This window comes from Micropterus salmoides, unplaced genomic scaffold (assembly GCF_014851395.1).
Source record: "Micropterus salmoides isolate LMB-PRFRI ecotype aquatic unplaced genomic scaffold, ASM1485139v1 Ms_hic_scaffold_16, whole genome shotgun sequence".
Taxonomy (NCBI): domain Eukaryota; kingdom Metazoa; phylum Chordata; class Actinopteri; order Centrarchiformes; family Centrarchidae; genus Micropterus; species Micropterus salmoides.
This window is the reverse complement of record NW_024040707.1, coordinates 13,134,731-13,152,061: the sequence shown is the minus strand read 5'-3', so window position 1 is coordinate 13,152,061 and position 17,331 is coordinate 13,134,731. Positions and strand designations below refer to the sequence as shown.

At 41.8% G+C, this 17,331-nt stretch overlaps 1 protein-coding gene across 8 annotated transcripts in view; it reads left to right on the top strand.

The window, feature by feature from the left end:
- Positions 1-17,331, top strand: part of LOC119905314 (IQ motif and SEC7 domain-containing protein 1-like) — a 95,008-nt gene that overhangs the window by 61,508 nt on the left and 16,169 nt on the right. For 6 of the 8 annotated variants that reach the window (XM_038722187.1, XM_038722188.1, XM_038722189.1 and 3 more), the window contains one exon: positions 17,033-17,312. In XM_038722187.1, the coding sequence (XP_038578115.1) occupies positions 17,033-17,312 (280 nt within the window). Of the gene's footprint in view, positions 1-10,942; positions 11,227-16,351; positions 16,506-17,032; positions 17,313-17,331 lie in introns of those variants that run through there. The other 2 variants (XM_038722194.1, XM_038722190.1) reach the window with 2 other exon arrangements.

Sequence of the window (17,331 nt, the reverse complement as noted above, 5' to 3'; positions counted from 1 at the left end):
GGAGAGCCTCCTCTTTTTATTGACATTTAGGGGAATGTGCTGATTAGTGGAGAGTAAGTCAGACAGATGGAGTTTCCCAGTCTCCGGTGCTTGACAGAGCCTCTGTAGCTTTCTAGTAACCACGGTCACCTTACTTTTTTCTGTAAAGAGCAGCAGCAATTTGTCCTCGAAGCTTGTGTCTTGTTTCACTCTGTACAGGCCAACCCGGAGACAGATGTGTGGAGGTAGGTGGTCTACTCTAAAAGGTGTGTGTGTGTGTGTGTGTGTGTGTGTGTGTGTGTGTGTGTGTGAGTGAGAGTAAGAGAGGGATCTGGCTGTGAAGTGCAGGTTCATATAGGTTCTGTAAAGACAACCGCTGTCTTGGGGTTAGCTGCCAAGCGTCAGGGTAGTGCTTAAATTATCAGTTAGAAAATTAATGACCAACAATTCTGATATTTGATTATTTTGATAATAATCAGTTTTTAGACATATAAAAAGCTATGTGAAGACGTCACCCTGGTCTCTGGGAAATTATGATGGCCATTTTTCCCTACCGTATTTTAATGGCATTTTATAGACCAAACAATAACTCAATCTGAAAAATAATAAACGAGAGATGAAGAGAATAAAAGGATAGAGGAATGTGTGAGTGTATTGGTGTATTTCTGTGGAAAGTATGTAACATAGAGCTGTTGATGCTCGTACACTGGGGTGCCAACGCTGCTGCTCTGTAGTCTGATGTCACGCTGATGCACAGTGCCAGGAGGGAGGGAGAGTTCTTTGTGTTTATGTGTGTCTCTTAAAATACATATTTATCAAGATGCACTGTATATTTAAGTAAAAGTGTGTGTGATTTGCCAGCTGCTGTATAAAAACAAAAAAAACAAAGCTTCTCTCGTATTTCTGTGCCTCTGAACTGGCCCCCATTTCTAGTCCCAACATCTTTCTGCACATGTCATCCTGTTGACATCTTTTCAATGAAACCTATAGCAGGACCTCTGATGTGTTTTCCCCAATTGTTCAGTCCACCCGGACCTGCTCTCATTAAACCTGTTAACAGAATGGATGACACGGCGAGGACATCATTAAAGCCTATTAGATGCACAGTGCGTGAGACGGCTTCTCCCTCATCAGTCAGCTGTATGTGAGAATGGCGGTATGAGAATACAGAGCTGCACTGTACTCAATGCGTGCATGCTGCTTTTTCTTTGCCTCCCCTTCGCACTCTTTCTCTTTATCACGTGCATCTCGCCGTATCCTCTCTGTCCTTCCCCTCAGTCCATACTTTCCACATCTCCTCTTTCTCTGTCCTGTGTTGACACTCCATCAAGTCACATGTATTTGTTATCTTGTTGTCTTGGAGCTGAGTTACTTTTTGTGCTACAGCAAATAAAAGGCAGAATTCTCCTCTGGGATCATTATGCGCTGTGCAGCAGCTATGAATCTCATTTATTACACAGAATTCATTGGTGTTTCATCATTAAATGCAAAGTAATTGCAAAAATGGCGAACTGGCTTTTCTGTGTATGCTGCTCATTATTCTGTCATTTCCATAGGAAACAGTCCATGGTAAGGTCTGCTTAAACATGATGCTGAGGAGCAAGCATCCCCCCGAAAACAGCTTAACCTTGTTCTGAGCAGATGTTTATGTGCTTAAACAGGAGGTCCAGCAGACAATGAAGTGAACCTGTCACGCTCACACTGGCCCTCCCGTGTAACTCAAAGTGGTAATGATGACTGGGCTCTTAGAGCTCAGTTCCAAAATGCATGGAGAGATATACACGGAAAGGAATCTCATCCTGTTTGAGAGTTTGTTTGAGGATGTTACTTTGTTGCTGACTCACCATGTCCCTCTTTCTGAAACTGCTCCTTCCAGCTGTCAGTGCAACAACTTTGCTGAATGCTGTACAATGTACTGGTTAAAGGTTTAAGTGAGGCAATGAACTTATTTACACAGTGGACTTGTTTAACAGCTGTGATCGGAAAGTATATGGAAGGCTGACATAGACTGACTGAACTATGTCCTATTTCACAAACAGTGTTTGCTTTTACGGGGAAGTTTCTAGGAATAGTTAACTAATAGCTACCAGGTGGCAAGGGATTCCATAGCATTTTATCAAATCTGTATCCAGAATCGAATATGCTTATCAAATCTTGTTCCTTTATCAAATATTTTTAGGTAACTAAATATCTTTAGATTCTCTAAGCAACAAATAAATAATGTAAAGCTGCTGTAATCAATATTCTTTCTAAACTGTGACAATGTGAAAGAAGTTGCTGCAAGTGATGAACCCATAGATAATTATCACCAAACTCTGCAGTTCCTCTCAGCTCTATGAAGTTTTTCGACATCTCTCAGCTCACGGTTTTATGGCTGAGATAAACAGAGCTAAAAAAAGACAGTGAATATTGGGCATGTTACCAAGTAGAACTGGATTGAAAATCATTCCAGTTATCAGAATCCAAGCCTAGTTGGCTCCATCTGTAGGCCAAAGAAAATATGTTAAATGCATCTATATGGCTCAAGGTTCTTGCCATACTTTGTTATAGTGTTGATGTGTCCTTTTGTATAGTGTATCTTATTACCTGCATCCTTTTCATGCCCGAGGTCACCCTGAGCAAGACTCAAAACTGCAGATGGTAATGTTCAGCAGCTCATGATCTGAGGTACACCAGATGTAAAACATAGTTTGACTGCTCTTTCCCATAGACAAGATATTCCTTTTTCCACAAAAGAAATTCTGCCAAGCCAATATATGAAAAGGGAAAAAAATGGCCAAGTGAACTCCCGGAATTCAAATTCGTAGCTGTACTGTTGAAGCAGCTTGAGGAAATTGACTCCACCAGAAGAGAAAACATTCTCATATGGCCCATGTTGATTTTTACGCCAGTCATAGATTACCATGTGGGTGTGAGAATTGCTCTCTACTGATATAGCCTTTTGCTTTAGATCGACAACTGAGGCTGTTAGGAAGTTGAGTTGATTAAAATGACACAATTGGTGCTCGTTCAATCAAAAGAGAACAAGTTAAAACATATGAGTCTCCTGGCTGCACCCTAGACTCGCGAATTTCTAGGATCCCAGAAAACGGGAGTTAGAGCAACATCCTCTCTCTGTCATCTGATATTTCCACATCCTTGTCCAAGCCCATTTATTTTGGAAGCGTGTATGATGGAAAACCTAGAATAAGTCATGCTTTCGTGAAAAAACTAATGTAGCGCTTCACATTATTATAGATTGTGACACAATGAATCATAAAGGACCTGTTTGTTAATCTGTGGGCCCAGAGAGCTGGGACGGGGTCTGTAATGAGTAACTGGGGGGCTACAGATCGATGTGCCCTGCAACCTGCAGAGACCCGGGCTGTGCTTTCAGGTAATAAAACAGTAAGTTTTATGGAGCATGCATTAAACCCCCAAGGACACAGCTCAGGTAACAAACAGATTTACTCTACATTTGAAATCCATTCCTCTGTAATGGCAGGAATTTGTCTTTTTTTTAATTCTGAGATTCCTCTGAACTGGGCTGGTGTGTTTTAAGCCTTGTGTTAATGTTGATGTATGATATCGGCGGCTGGCTCTTCTCTAGCTCGCGCCTGTAGGACTTGTGTCATTATTGACTTCCAATGTGTGCTAGAGACCGTCGAATAAGCTTTGGCTGTGTGTGTGAATTAAATGGAAGCCAAACAACATTAGCCGCTGTCAGGTAGTTTGTCATAGAAAGGGTGAATTAGTCCACGTGCCCCCGTGTAACTCTTTTCTTATAAATGCCTTGGCACTGTCTCAAGTAGAGGTTATGGGAGGCATTGAAAGAAATGAAATAATAAACATGCTGCTGTGTAACCCCCCTCCAGGGGTTGTTATCATGAATTTGAGTCTGCTTGTTATTCTCAGAATGCCTCCATCGCTCTGTAAAGTCAGGCCTCATGTCCTATCCAGACTGCCTGAAAGGGGCGCATGTTGAAATGTAAGATCTGCTGAATTGCACCCACCAGGTCTTGTGGAAATGTGGTATGAATGGAACTTGCACACTCAGGATATCTTGTTCCACTGGAATATGTCAACATGAATACATTTCTCAGCACACTCGTGACCTGCACAAAAGGTTTCCTCAGCTTCCTTTCACATTCTTAAGCAAAAGGAACGTAGATCGAGGATGACTGCTTTATCTCTGTGCTTTTGTTCTGTGATTGATTGCTTCCCCCACTGTCTGTGTTACTTTGGAAAAAAAAAATGATTCACCGACCATTTAGTAGTTATTCTTCTTTTTTAATTTCTAAACAGTGCTTTTGGCTTATTTCCACCCTCCCAATACCTTGACATGGATGTCTAATAAAGACATAAGCAAGAGAGATGGGGAATCATTAATTATTTGTGTTTTCATTCTGCCTTCATTCTTGGTGTGCTTTCAACTGTGGCTTCCAATTAATATTTAAATACGGCTGATCAAGTTTTCATGGTAGCTGGGGGAAGTTCTCGTCATATGTAAACTGATCCTGAGTTTTGTCATGTTCATTCTTTGATGACTTTGTCTGGACTGGAGGTTGTTTTCTGCTTGAATGTACAGAGTTTTTGAAAACAAAACTGCCAGAATTTCCTTTGATAAATGAGATCCTGACAGCAGTTTCACTCAGTTGCAAAAATCCATGAAAAAACTCTTACTTGATAAACTAACAGTTGCAAATGAATTTAAATTTGCTTGCCAGGGAAGAAGAAAGAAGAAATCCAGTTGTTTAACGTACAGTATTTAGTCTGATTTATTTTAATTACAGCTCAGTACTTAGGATAAACTTCATTCCAAACTCCTCCGTGGCATGACTTGTATTTCCGTGTTGAAATGTGATGTGAATTGTGTCTTCAGGTGACTTCACAGTGTTTGCAAAGCAGATCATGATACTCATAGCTGCCTTCACGTACCCACATCTGTACTCAGTCCTCCAGTTTGGGGCACTTTCTCCTAAAAACAACATTATGCTTCCTGAATGATTCTATTATTGTTAGCCTAATGAGAGCCATTAAAATGAAATATGTTATATTGTTACTTTCACTTCCAAGTGGAGCAGAAACTGAAAGAAAACTTTCTCAGGATTATGACAAATATTATTTGGCAGACATATTGACATATGTCATGGCCATCGCTACAGGGTAGGTCCTGTTGTTCGGTGACTGTGTTTTCCAAAGACTGGAAAGGCGTGATGGAGCAGACATGAGAAAGGATGTCTTTATATGCAGTGCCAACACAAACAATAGCCTGCGCCAGAGTAGACGGGCGCGCCGGGAGGTGCTCCTGGGGGCTCAATAGCCGTAGTGTTTTTGCCGTGGGCTTCGGATGCCACAGAGGCACAGTCTGCTTTGCCAGTGAAGGGCGGCAGAGCAAAGCCGCAAGTAACGGAGTCCTGTCTGTGGAGTCCAGGGCTGAAGGGAAAACGAGGCAAACTCTGCTAAATTTATTAGACAGCTGTGTGTGGAGAGGTGAGTAGTGGTGGAATGTAAGCCATCGCAGTCTGGGTATTATAGGAATGTGTAGGTTTTCATCTGTGTTTCCTCCTTTTATCTGCTTCTCTTCATCTGTGTCAGCATATTATGTAGAAGGATGTGTGGCTAAACACATATGCATCCATAGTTGATGCTGAATCACCAATTCAAGAGCGAACATCAAATCAAACCCTTCTGTGCCATTAACACATCTGCCTACTAGAAACTTATTTATACTACATTCAGCTCTCTAAACCATAACATCATTTCATGCTTGACTGCTAATGAAATCTTGGGAGTGATTTGAATGATTGAGCAACATCAACATCAGCTATTTATCTGATCACTGATGCAGGCGGCATTGAATGGAATCTGATTGAAACAGCAGTTATTATCATTGTAAGCCTTCTAGTCAATTTACACAGTTCAATGGTGTCATTTAGCTTGTGGTGCCAAATTGATTGCATTGCCAGGCACACAAACATATGCATGCTTATGCACAAACAAACACACACACAGATCATTATTTTCGGGAACATCTCTGGTTTATGTCGAGTGACAGATTGTTTTTTTTAATTGTGTAGGCTTATGCTGACAAATGGCTCCTGGAAATCAATTCCAATCAGGACAGCAGAGAGAGGTTATTTTAATAGTGTTTAGCTGATGTTATACAAATATGGAGTCTGTTCGGTGATTGATTGGCCACCGTGGTGCTGCCAGGGAGGCAGATGCTTTAGGAAGGTTGTTGGGCTTTAAAATGCTTAAAAATTATTAACTGCAAGAGTACACACTGGCCAATTGTTTACACTGCACACTACATAGTTAGAAACAATATAAGATATGTTTTTGCATTAAAAGAAAAAAAAATTTGTTGAATAAACATAATGTATATACCAATACAGAAAACATTTTTCTGTACTTTTTTTAGGGTAATCTTAGCGCTTGGGAATGAAGAAGATTGATGTAAGACATGCTGATGATCATCTTTGCTGTGCGACACATAGTACATGTAGACCACAGGACTTTCTCTGTGTAACTTGAGACAGGTGTGAGTCTGCCACTGCCTCAAATAGATTATTGCACCAACCCCTCTCTCTCTCACTCACACGCACACGTTCCTGCCAACATCTCCTAACCAGAAAAGGCTGGCCTTTTTACATCGTGGTGCCTTTGAATAACCCAGCCCTCCTCCCGACTTGCAACCATGACATACACATCTGACCTCAGTCATCCTGAATGACATCCACCAGGCTTAGTGTCCCTCTTCAAGGGAATGTGTAGTATCATTTCTAACCAGTTGGTGGCACTGTCACTCTGAGAGCCCACTGTGGGATAGGTGTCATGGCTCTGACAGGCCTGTTTTGTTGGTCTGGCTATGGTGTCACACTCCTGTGTCTATTATGACCACCATGTGTATTTTTACCCGCTGTGGCCTTTGTCACATTCACAGTCAAGGCTCCTCCGAGCACAAACCACTAAACACACTAGTCTACTAAGTCTTGCACTGCTTTGCGACTGACCTCAAAATTTACTGTGTCATTGAAAAATGCTGCGCATCGATCTGCCACAAAGGAAACAGATAATGAGATGAAATCAGCAGGGCATTGAGTGGCCATTTACTGTCTCTGCATTCTTCCCCTTGTTCTTCACAGCATTGTTCGTCTCCCTCATAGAGTGTTTACCAGTGTGTGTCACCTCTGTGTATTTTTAGCAGGGCAGAACTGTGCTGTAGTATGTTTCTGTGCTGGGGTTGATCCACAGTGAAGAGCTTCAGAGAAATATGGTATCTGTTAATGGAGTGGACTGAAAGAAAAACACTGTAAATGGACAAACAACTTCTAATAATGGTAACAGTACACAACGCATGACCTTTATCTGCCTTTTATAGAGAGAGAGATAACGTGCATGCAATCAGGAGAAGGGCAGCTTTGGAGTCCTGTATTTTTGGATCCATGAAATGTTTTTTTTTGTTTTGTTTTTTTATATTTATAGAATTGCATATACAGAAAGGACTCCATAAACATGTGGTTGAGTGGTAAAGTAAAGCTTTGCTTGGTTTCCATTGAAAGGGTGTTATTCATGCCTTCATTTTCTCTGCCTTCACAGTAATTATGAGGATGGCAGAGAAATGCCCATGACTGGTCACTAGCCCCACATTTATATTTTTGGGCAGTTTAGAGACTCCACCCCACCTGTCTTGCATATGACTTTGGAATGTGAGAGAAAACCCACGCAAACACAGAGAGAGCAAGTAAAAACACACAAGTTAACAAAATGACCATTTTTGATACCTGGTGCTGTAAACACATTTCAGTCAGTACTAAAAAGGCATTGGAGTTCAATAGCCAGTTTTAGTTGTAGAGAAAGAATATATCAGACTGCTAGCAATTTAGTTAGTTAGTAAATAATGGTTTGATGCCATAAAACTAATCTCAGAAGTCATCTCCTGCAGTTTAGCTTTCAGTTTCCATGTGTCTGGACAAACATGTTGTTTCTATCTAGATTACTAAGTGATGTATGAACAGGAGAAAAGAGAAAATCTTCTCAGACATCACTTGCCACTGATGATCTTTGATCATTCCCATAGGATCCCACAGGCAACACATCTGCTCTAGCTTTGCTGCCAGGATGTGATGAGCAGAGGCAGCATATCCTTTAATTACTCGCATTTCAGCTCTTTTTATACATCTGCTGCCTGATCCTTCTTATGTACAAAAATTCTTTGTTTCTGAGAATTTACAGTGAAAATGTGTTTCTTTTTTGTTTCTTTTTTCCCCCTCCTATACAAAGTCCTCTGTGTTCACAAAGCTATCCCGGGCCACTACATCTCATTTAGTATGCTGTTGTATCAAACTATGACATCAGCCCATTCTAATTGTTTCCAGACCAGGCAGGGGCTGAGTTTTCATTTTATTTTCCGTTTCAGTCCTTCAGAATCCAGCAAAAGCAGATAATGAGAAACGGTGCATGATGTCATGTAGACAGAGCATGCAGCGCCAAAATCTTGTGACCAAGTTTCCAGGAAGCTATTCTTTCCCCTTGCTGTTTCCTTTGCTGTCTTTTCCTCTGCTCTGTCTCTTTTCAAACTCTTTGCAATAGGGAAAATCTTCTGATAATATTCAGGTACTACATCTGTGGGAATGCACCTGATAAAGGCATTTGTGTGTAGCTGACCTGCGGATGCCTCTTTGGCCTTGTCCCAAGTGTAATGTATCTAACGCTCCTTACATGCAAACAAGAGGGAAGGGGAAAAGAAGGGAGGACAGTGAAACTGAAGGTAGGGTTGATAGAGTAGGAGCTGAAATGCAGAAGACCATATGTATTGAGTTGAAGAAATGCCTTTTTATGAGCAGAGAGTGGGCCTCTGCTTGGAATTCTCTGACATCATTGTGGAGCAGAGTGCACTGCAGCCAGGACTCAGGAGATGGAGTGGGCCTTCACCAGACAGGACGACTAGACTGGATCGTAACAGTAACACTACAGGAGGAAGAGAGAGATGCAGAGGCAGGCAGACAGAGACAATTGCACAAGCTTGCTAAGTGTCCTAAAATTTGTGCAAACCTTTACAGCTCAGCTATATTTCTAATTCTAATTAGATAGTTTGAGCAGAGCTCTCCATGATGCTTAAACTGATGCTGCCCTTGAGCCTCATGCTGAAACAATCATGTCCAGCGTGGGAATATAAGCATCACATGCTTGCCTTCAAAATGAGACCATGATATTGCTTCATATCTCATTACCAAACAAATACATTCTAGTGAGACAATCTCTGTGGTCATTCAACAAAACACTTGCCTGCTCTGGGGCTAATATCTAATATTATGCACACATTTCGAAATCTAAATGCTTGCCTCGGTCTGCGCCTGTTGGGTGATAACATGTAACAAAATGATGAATAATCAGGATGCCAGTTTTATTTAAGGGACTTCCTAAATGGATTTGGTTTGGTTTCCTGGCGATCAGGAACACACTGATTTCAGTAAGAGTGGTGGTGAGAATGCGAGGCAGGTGAGATCTGTAACTTGAGTCAAGTATCTGCAGATCCACACGGCATTAGCAGCTGTAGTCACCAGAGGCAGGGCAGTAGTCTCCAACTGAAATAGATCAGCTGCCCAGTTACTAGTCTGTCTGCCTTTCTGCACATAATCATTCTGTCTGAGTCACACATTGCAAGTAAATCTGTGTGTATCCCCTGCTGTTATCCGAAACACATGTTAAAATCTGCAGTCCTTTTTAGTTTTGCTTTGTCTCTCGTTCTGTATCTTTCGTTTGAAGTCTAAGATGAAAACAGTCCAGAGAAGGTGATCATGTAGGGGTTTAGGCCTGTAATTAGACGACATCAACATCTCCCTCCAGAGACTGGTGTGTATCAGTGTGTGTGTGTGTGTGTAGATGATTGGTGTCCCTGTAAACTGGCTCCATGTGGGAGCCATTCTCCTCTGTTTCCTGTGCATGTTGTCATTAGATAGAAAATACCTTTGACTTGGGGGCAGTTTACCCCAACCCCCTTCTCTCAGAGGGGTCATTAGTCTCTGGGCTGTCTTAACAACACCGGGAAGTCCAGAGACGAGGCACCGTCAGTTTGGCGTCTGCCCTGAGCCTGAAGCTGGACAGAAGTCCTGGTGAGCTTTGCGATGATGGTGCAACATGGGTGGCATTTTAGCAGTATGACATTATGTGATAAATTAAACAATGTTGATTTAAAGGAGGTTTTTAAAAATAGAAGGGCTAGAGGTGAACCACTTCTACCGTGTTTTTTCTGCAGCAGAAAGACACAGAATCCTCTCTGAGTCTCTTCTTAGTGCACATCTTAACAGTCACGTCTCAACGCTGAAAGGTTCTATTAATAGACGTGCTTTCTTGTATTTGCCATCTCTACCCACTAAGTCATTTTCTTTTGTGCCAAAAAGGCTAACAGAAGGTAACTCTGACATTCAAACACTCCCAACCCCTGTTTCCGGTGACACTATCTTCTTCCTTTAGGCCACCGTCTCTTCATACTTTTTGTACTGTTTGACCATTCCATCCCCTTGCTGCTTATCTACTATGCCTATGTGCACCTAACTCGATCAAGCGGTCCGTCTCTCCCTCTCCCTTCTCGCTGTGCTTTTAATGCCTTATTTTATCTCTCATTCCTGACCCTCACTGTCTCGAGCTCTCCTTGTCATGTTTTCACATTCTCTGATAACATCCGTGAGAAATGTGATTTTTATTTTCCCCGTCCCCTTCTCTAGGGTCATTTGTGTGCCCCTTCCTTGCATAATTAAGTGTTGTGCGGGACATGTTTCATCCCCTTCTTGATCTTTCTACCCAGCTACAGAGGCACCACGCTCACACACCCCCTTCCCTGCACCCCACCCCCTTCCATACTGCTCAGGGCCTGGCAGAAACCCACACTCCCCTGTCTCCCAGCCTCCGCCCCCCTTATACTCCTACCAGCCCGGCGCACCGAGGACAGAGAGGAGGAAAGAGAAAAAGAAAGATCTCTGTTTGTCTGTCAGAGATTACAGACTGCCACTTAGCACTGACCATGTACGCCTACCATGCATAGGGAGCTGCTTTCACAAGGGAAAGAAATGAAAATGTCTGCAAGGAGTAGAGAGCTACAAGCTAAAGCAGATGGCAGTTTTGCATTTAGGCAGTAATGGGGACTGGTGAGGCAGACTGCTAATGTTTGGAGTACATCGTCTTGTGAGTGCTGGCCAGCATGTGGTGTTTGCAGTGTAATTCAGAGAAGACCCAATCGCTGCTGGAACTGGAGCTGAATGGCTGGTAAGAGTAATAGGAGAGTCTAAAATGTGTGTTTGCTTTTAGTGCGGGTGTGTGCATGTGCATTTTGTGTGTTTTGTCATTAGATGAGGTTATACCAGTCTGCTATAGCTTATAAGGCTTTGTTTACTAAACAGCAGAGAGACATGTATGTGTGTTTTGCGAAGAGAGGGAGCTTGGATCACATGCTGAATAAACTGCGTCTTTGTGCTGATTAAACTGCTTCTTTGTATGTTTTCATGTAATCCACACGAGGAGGTGACAGGAGTAATGCGAAGCTTCAAGCGAAGTCACAAAGATCATGAATTTTAAAGTGCCACTTCAATTTTGACCCCCTCACAATGGAAAACGGATCATGTGCCCCTCTCATATGTGTTATCATGGTGTGTTTAGTCTTACTGTACAGAATCCATCTGTGAATTGGATTGCTCCCACCTCCCGCTTGACTGAAGGGCATTCCTGTGGTGAGTCGTGGCCCTCCCGCTTAGCTGTGACTGTGTACTTTTTCATAACTGGATCTTAAAGGCAGGTGCTGAGTGTAGTGTGGAATATAGTTTAATTATTCATTACTAAAAGATAATGACAGGGGTTCTGTTGTTCTGTTGTCATTTCTGTCTTGACAGAGTCTTGACAGGAGGGACGAGGTGGGACGCCTTGATTCAGACAGAATGAGGCCTGGCAGTTAATGGGGCAATTGTATTGATTTCTGATTACTCTAAGTAACAAGTATGTGGATGTCATCAACAAAACCTCAAACCACTTGTCACACTTGCAGTGGAGTACGTATTAATTTGCTGCATCTGTGCTGTGCTAATTAAGCTTTTATTTGACGTCCTCTTGAAAAATCTGCAGCTTCGTGCAACTTCACAAACGCTGTTAGAACTCATACCAATCAATAATCAACTAGCTTTGTGTAGGAAAAATCTGGTGCCTTTCACCTATTCATCAGTATGTGATGACGATGTGATGTTAATTTCTTAAAAGGTTGTGATTGGAGTTCTCAAGCAAACTAAAACAGCTTAATAGCTTTGTGTGCATGCATTATATTGCTATTAAAATTATCACTGGAAAGGTTATAATTTCTACTTGCAGATGGAAGTCATTCACCACATGCAGATGCATTCAAGGAAATTCAAGACTGTTTGTTTCTGATTTGTAGAGACACCCACATCCTAAAGCTCTCAAACTGAAGTATAAAACTTACAGTAGTTATCAATGACAAGTCTCCAGTCGACTATATACTGTCTGCTGCAAACTCTCACGAGTGAAACTGTCAGTCTGCTGGCCGGTGCAGCTCTGAAGCTTGCAGCTATGTCATGTTGCAAATCCCCAACCAGCTCCCCGCTGTCTTTTTATAGTCGTTACAAAATCATCCATTATTATTGTTATTGGTGCTGAAATGAATTATATAACTAAGTATTTATTGGCAGGTTTACCTTCGAATGCTGCTTTTCATTAACATGTGACTGTATGGTCTACCTGTGAAATCTATTTTCCCACATTTGTGTTGTGAGGGCTGGTGCGTGCATCTGTATTTATGAGCTCTCTGAGTTACTATGAAGAGAGAGAAAACATCTGCTTTTGTAGTGTCTGGAGCACAAGTTGTCAGTGCGTGTGGGTTGAAGTGTGATATGAATGTGCTGTTTACTTTGATTGAAAGGGTCAATCAAGGCCAGAAGAAGATTAAACGTACCCTAAAATAGAAATAAATAAAAATTACACAAAGGCAAGTCTAAACAGGTGGATGAGGAGTAATCAGATTACTGTTGTGCCTGTAGATGCATTGCATATGGAAAGATGTTTCTATAAATATATAATTATTTAGCATAATGCTAATTTCAGTGGCTTTTGAGTTCACAACTGAGTAGGGAATTCAAGTATACTTTCTTATGCAGAAAAGATGCAGCATTGCCTTTTGTAGACTGCTCCGTCTTCTCTGTGACTTCGTTTGGAAGTTATGTTAGTTCCACACTACAGGTCTCTTTTCCTCCATAGTTCCAGTCTGCACTTCATTAGCCTTCTTCTATTCCCAGAACTCCTGTAGATGTGACTCCTCTTTTCCGGGATGGAGGAATGTTTCTCCCTCAGGTCCAACTGATGGAATGGGTTGAGGCCTGGGCAAGGGGCTGGGCCTGCGTGTTCAGGATGTGTTGAAAGGAAAGGAAAGGAAAGAGAGATGGTGCCACCCCCCCACTCAAAATCCCTGGATCCCATGGCTGAAAATCACTGCCAGCTGAGCTGACATGCTTATCCATGGCTCCATCAGAACTAACAGGGGCTCCTTGTGGATAAAGAGCCAGACTGAGCGACAGACACCACTGAGCAGTTGTTACTATTGTCGTGATATCATATATCAAGAAGTGTAGAGGAACTATCACAGGATGTGGTCGTGGGACATCATTGTTTCACCCTTCACCTCTCAATGTTGGTTCTATAACCCTCATACGTTATGGATACAACATGTTGATATAAATGTTAACATGACTTTCAGAGTTGTGTCTGAACCATGTGGAGTCACTTCATCCTCCTCTCTGGAATAACATCATACAACTTCCCGCTCTGTTATAGTTCACTCCCTCTTTTTTCCTTCAACATCCATTACAGCTTAAAACGACAGTACCCCACCACCCTCTCCTCCATTATGAGCAACTGACCTCACTCTGTGGAGTAGTCAATGACCTCAGAGCAAAAAGTACTGCAGCACACACAGTCTGGATGCTTGGTTGGTAGAAAGTGAAGCAGAAAGAACAAAATGGAAGGAAATATGCTGTCTACAGGTCCCTATGGGGAAAGGGAAAGCCAGAATTGTAGCTATAGCTTTGATTTTGTGCCTTGAGTAGGTTTGACTGGGTGAGAGAGAAAACCCAAGAGCTTATCTGTTTGTAGTTTATTGTGTTTTCAGTTGTTTAATGTAGATTAATTTCTCATTTCCAGAGTTATATTGTCATATTACATAAATTGAAATTTATTGTGGTTCATAAATAATTACAGAATTAGGCAAAACAATAGAAAGGCAATTACTCCCAACAAAATGGTACAGCAGAAAACAATACAGGAAAACAACATCTAATAATGAAAGAGTCTACAACCATGCTAGCAGCTCCTTGAGGCTGAATTTAGACCAGCATTAAAACTAATGTTAGCATGCTAACCTGCTCACAATGACAAGCTCACATGTTGACATTAAGTAGGTCTAATGTTTACAATGTTTAACTTCTTAGTTTAGCATGTTGGCATGCTAGCATTTACTAATTATCCCTAAACAGAAAGCACAGTCGAGGCTCTCATTAGTTTTGCAGGGATTTGGTCATAAACCAAAGCACTGGATAAAGTGACCTGAAGATGCCGCTATAAGAAAAGGTAGAATTTCATTGTAATTCGTCTAATACCTGTGGAGATATTTTAATCTGGACCAAAGTGGTGGACCGACCGGCTGACAGACAGATATCGCAGCTAATATGGCTAAAATTGTTTCCACAGACAAAATGCACACAACCTTTTTGGCATCAAAAGAACTACTAGCAAAAAGTTACAATATCTCTTCCTTCTCTGTTTTGAAAGTGTGGTACACATTCTCAGTTACTTTCTCAGTTCAGTATATTTGCCGCAATACAATGTCCAGTCCTCTCAGGTCATTTTGAAATGAATATTGTACCCAAATGTTGCCTTTCACAATCGATGTATCCCAGCCAGTAATCAAACTTCTAATGCAGAAATCATGAAAACCAAAAATCACCACCTGCTGTATTCTGGTGCTGTGACAGCACGCAAGGTGTGACTTTTAACTCCGGGGATGGCAGCATCACAGTTTGCCACGACAGATGGTTGGGGAGAGTCGTTTCAGTGGCAGTTATGCAATGAAGTATGATTTCACTGTGTTGGTTTTATGTTGGTCCCGCAGTATAAAGGCTTTCTCTGTTGGCCTTGTTGTTGTGTGCTGGTCCGTACGTCAACACTGTGTACCTCTTGCTCCACTGCAAGCAGTTAGCATTTACTTACCATGACTATGTCACGGTGGCCTTGGCTGACCCTGGGTCCTCTCTACTCTGACAGAAGGGTAGGAGGTCACTTAAGGTGATGCCTATAAATGTACTCTGCTGCAGCATTTGGAGGAAGTGAACACTGGCGCTACTTAAGGACATCATAATATATCCACTTGCATCCAAACATCATAGCTGTTGCAATAAGACTAAATGTTTTCTGGATTCTGCCTAACAACAACTGATAGTAGTTTGGCGGCCACACCATGCCAACATATTTTAATATTTCACACTTGAAAAGCAGAAGTGCCTTTTTTGGAAATAAGTATTCTCAAAGGCATTTCTGTTGGTCTAGAACGCTGAAGTGTGAAGCCCCTGCAGAGATGCAAAGTGGCTCAGTTGAGCTGTAATCACTTACAGTAAGCTCTGGATTTATAATCACTTTATATTACATTGCACTTGTTATACAAGAATCAGCAGACAGAAAGGGACAAATTGTAGGTTGTGAATTAGATTAAAATTTACAAAATGAAAAGGATGCATTGTAGGCAGCATGCCGGATCCTGATCACTACTAGGCTTTAAGTAATCATAGGTTAAGTAAACCGTAAAGGACCATCTTTTATAAACATTTTGTTGGCGTGCTGTGTAGGGTTGCAAATCAGTAATCTATATTCAGTTGAGAGTAAGACTTTACTAATGTAGTCACAAAAAGGTTAACAAAGACCTCTTCTGTTTGAACTTTTGACCATATTCAGTTCCACTTTTTCACTCATCGTTGGTTGCTGTTTGCTGGCAAGCTGTTGTTGCTGAATGTTGATTCCAGGCTGCCTAATAAAGGAAGTGGATTGTGTACACTGTATGGGTGTGTCGAGTCACAGTTCAAACACATTAGGCTGCCAGAGACCAGTGAAAACACTGTACCACGGAAGAGAAGAAATGTTAGTTAGCGTAATGTTAGTTATTGAGCAGGTGGGCACCACATGCAAACACATCTCAGCTATTTGTAAGGGACCTTTTAAAGTTGTATTTGCTCTGTCATTCTACCCTAAACTGGACTTTGTAACATGTATTGGAACAGTGTGTTGTCGCTCCGGCAAACATGATGTAACTCCCTGTTGTCACTGATTGGCTTGTATGTTGACATAAATTTTAGCTTCCTGGAGGAGCCTGTGCACTCTGGACTTCACTTGACTGAAAGAATGGTGGACAAGATTTGGAGGAAGAGTTGGCAATTTATAGAAAATAGACGGTCTTTTCGCAATAAGCAGTCCTCTTGTAACACGGCAGAATGTAAGAGTGAGTGAGTAACCTCTTGTTTTTTTTCCCACATTATTTGTATAAGAGGTTATCCCACAAGGACATCGAATGACTGGATGTCTTTAATATCTGGAGAGTGTTTATGAGGCATTTGTTTTTTTCTGAAAGTAGCTCTGCAAAATCTATGGCAAGCTATCAAATTTTCAATCGTAATTTTTACAGAGATACGGACTAGTATTAGTTAGTTGAATGAGGTGTGGGTGAAACTGTATATCATAAAGTTGTAGGATCAGCACGTACCAGAAATGGCTTCACTTACTTACACAAACTCTGAAGTTAACTTCTGTTATGCCATGCTTCTTTGTATATCCTATAACAGAGACAAGAATACAGATTTTAAGACTTTATTTTTTGGAAGCTTAGACCATAAGTCCCTGAAGTTAACCTACTTTTTACTTTGACATTTCAAAATGGATCATGACATTCTGACTCAAAAATTTATTTCTCATTGTCAAGGTCGATGTAACTAGAAGATGAAATCTCTAACCATCCCTTGGTCTCTTATTGCAGTGTGGAAGGGGATGGACGGCCCAATGAGAGTGGCCCTTCCCTGGATGGTGGTGCCAGCTATGGCCAGGGCCCGGTGACTCACGGCTCAGCCATCAGTCCTGACCGATTTGACAGCCCACTTTACAGCCACGGGGTCCAGCCTGGGCCTCAGAGACCCCGTCGGCCCAAGCTCCAGCACTCGCAGTCCATCCTCCGTAAGCAGGCCGAGGAGGAGGCCATCAAGCGGTCCCGCTCGCTCTCTGAGAGCTATGAGCTCTCTGCTGACCTCCAGGACAAACAGGTATTTCAAAGTAGTCTGG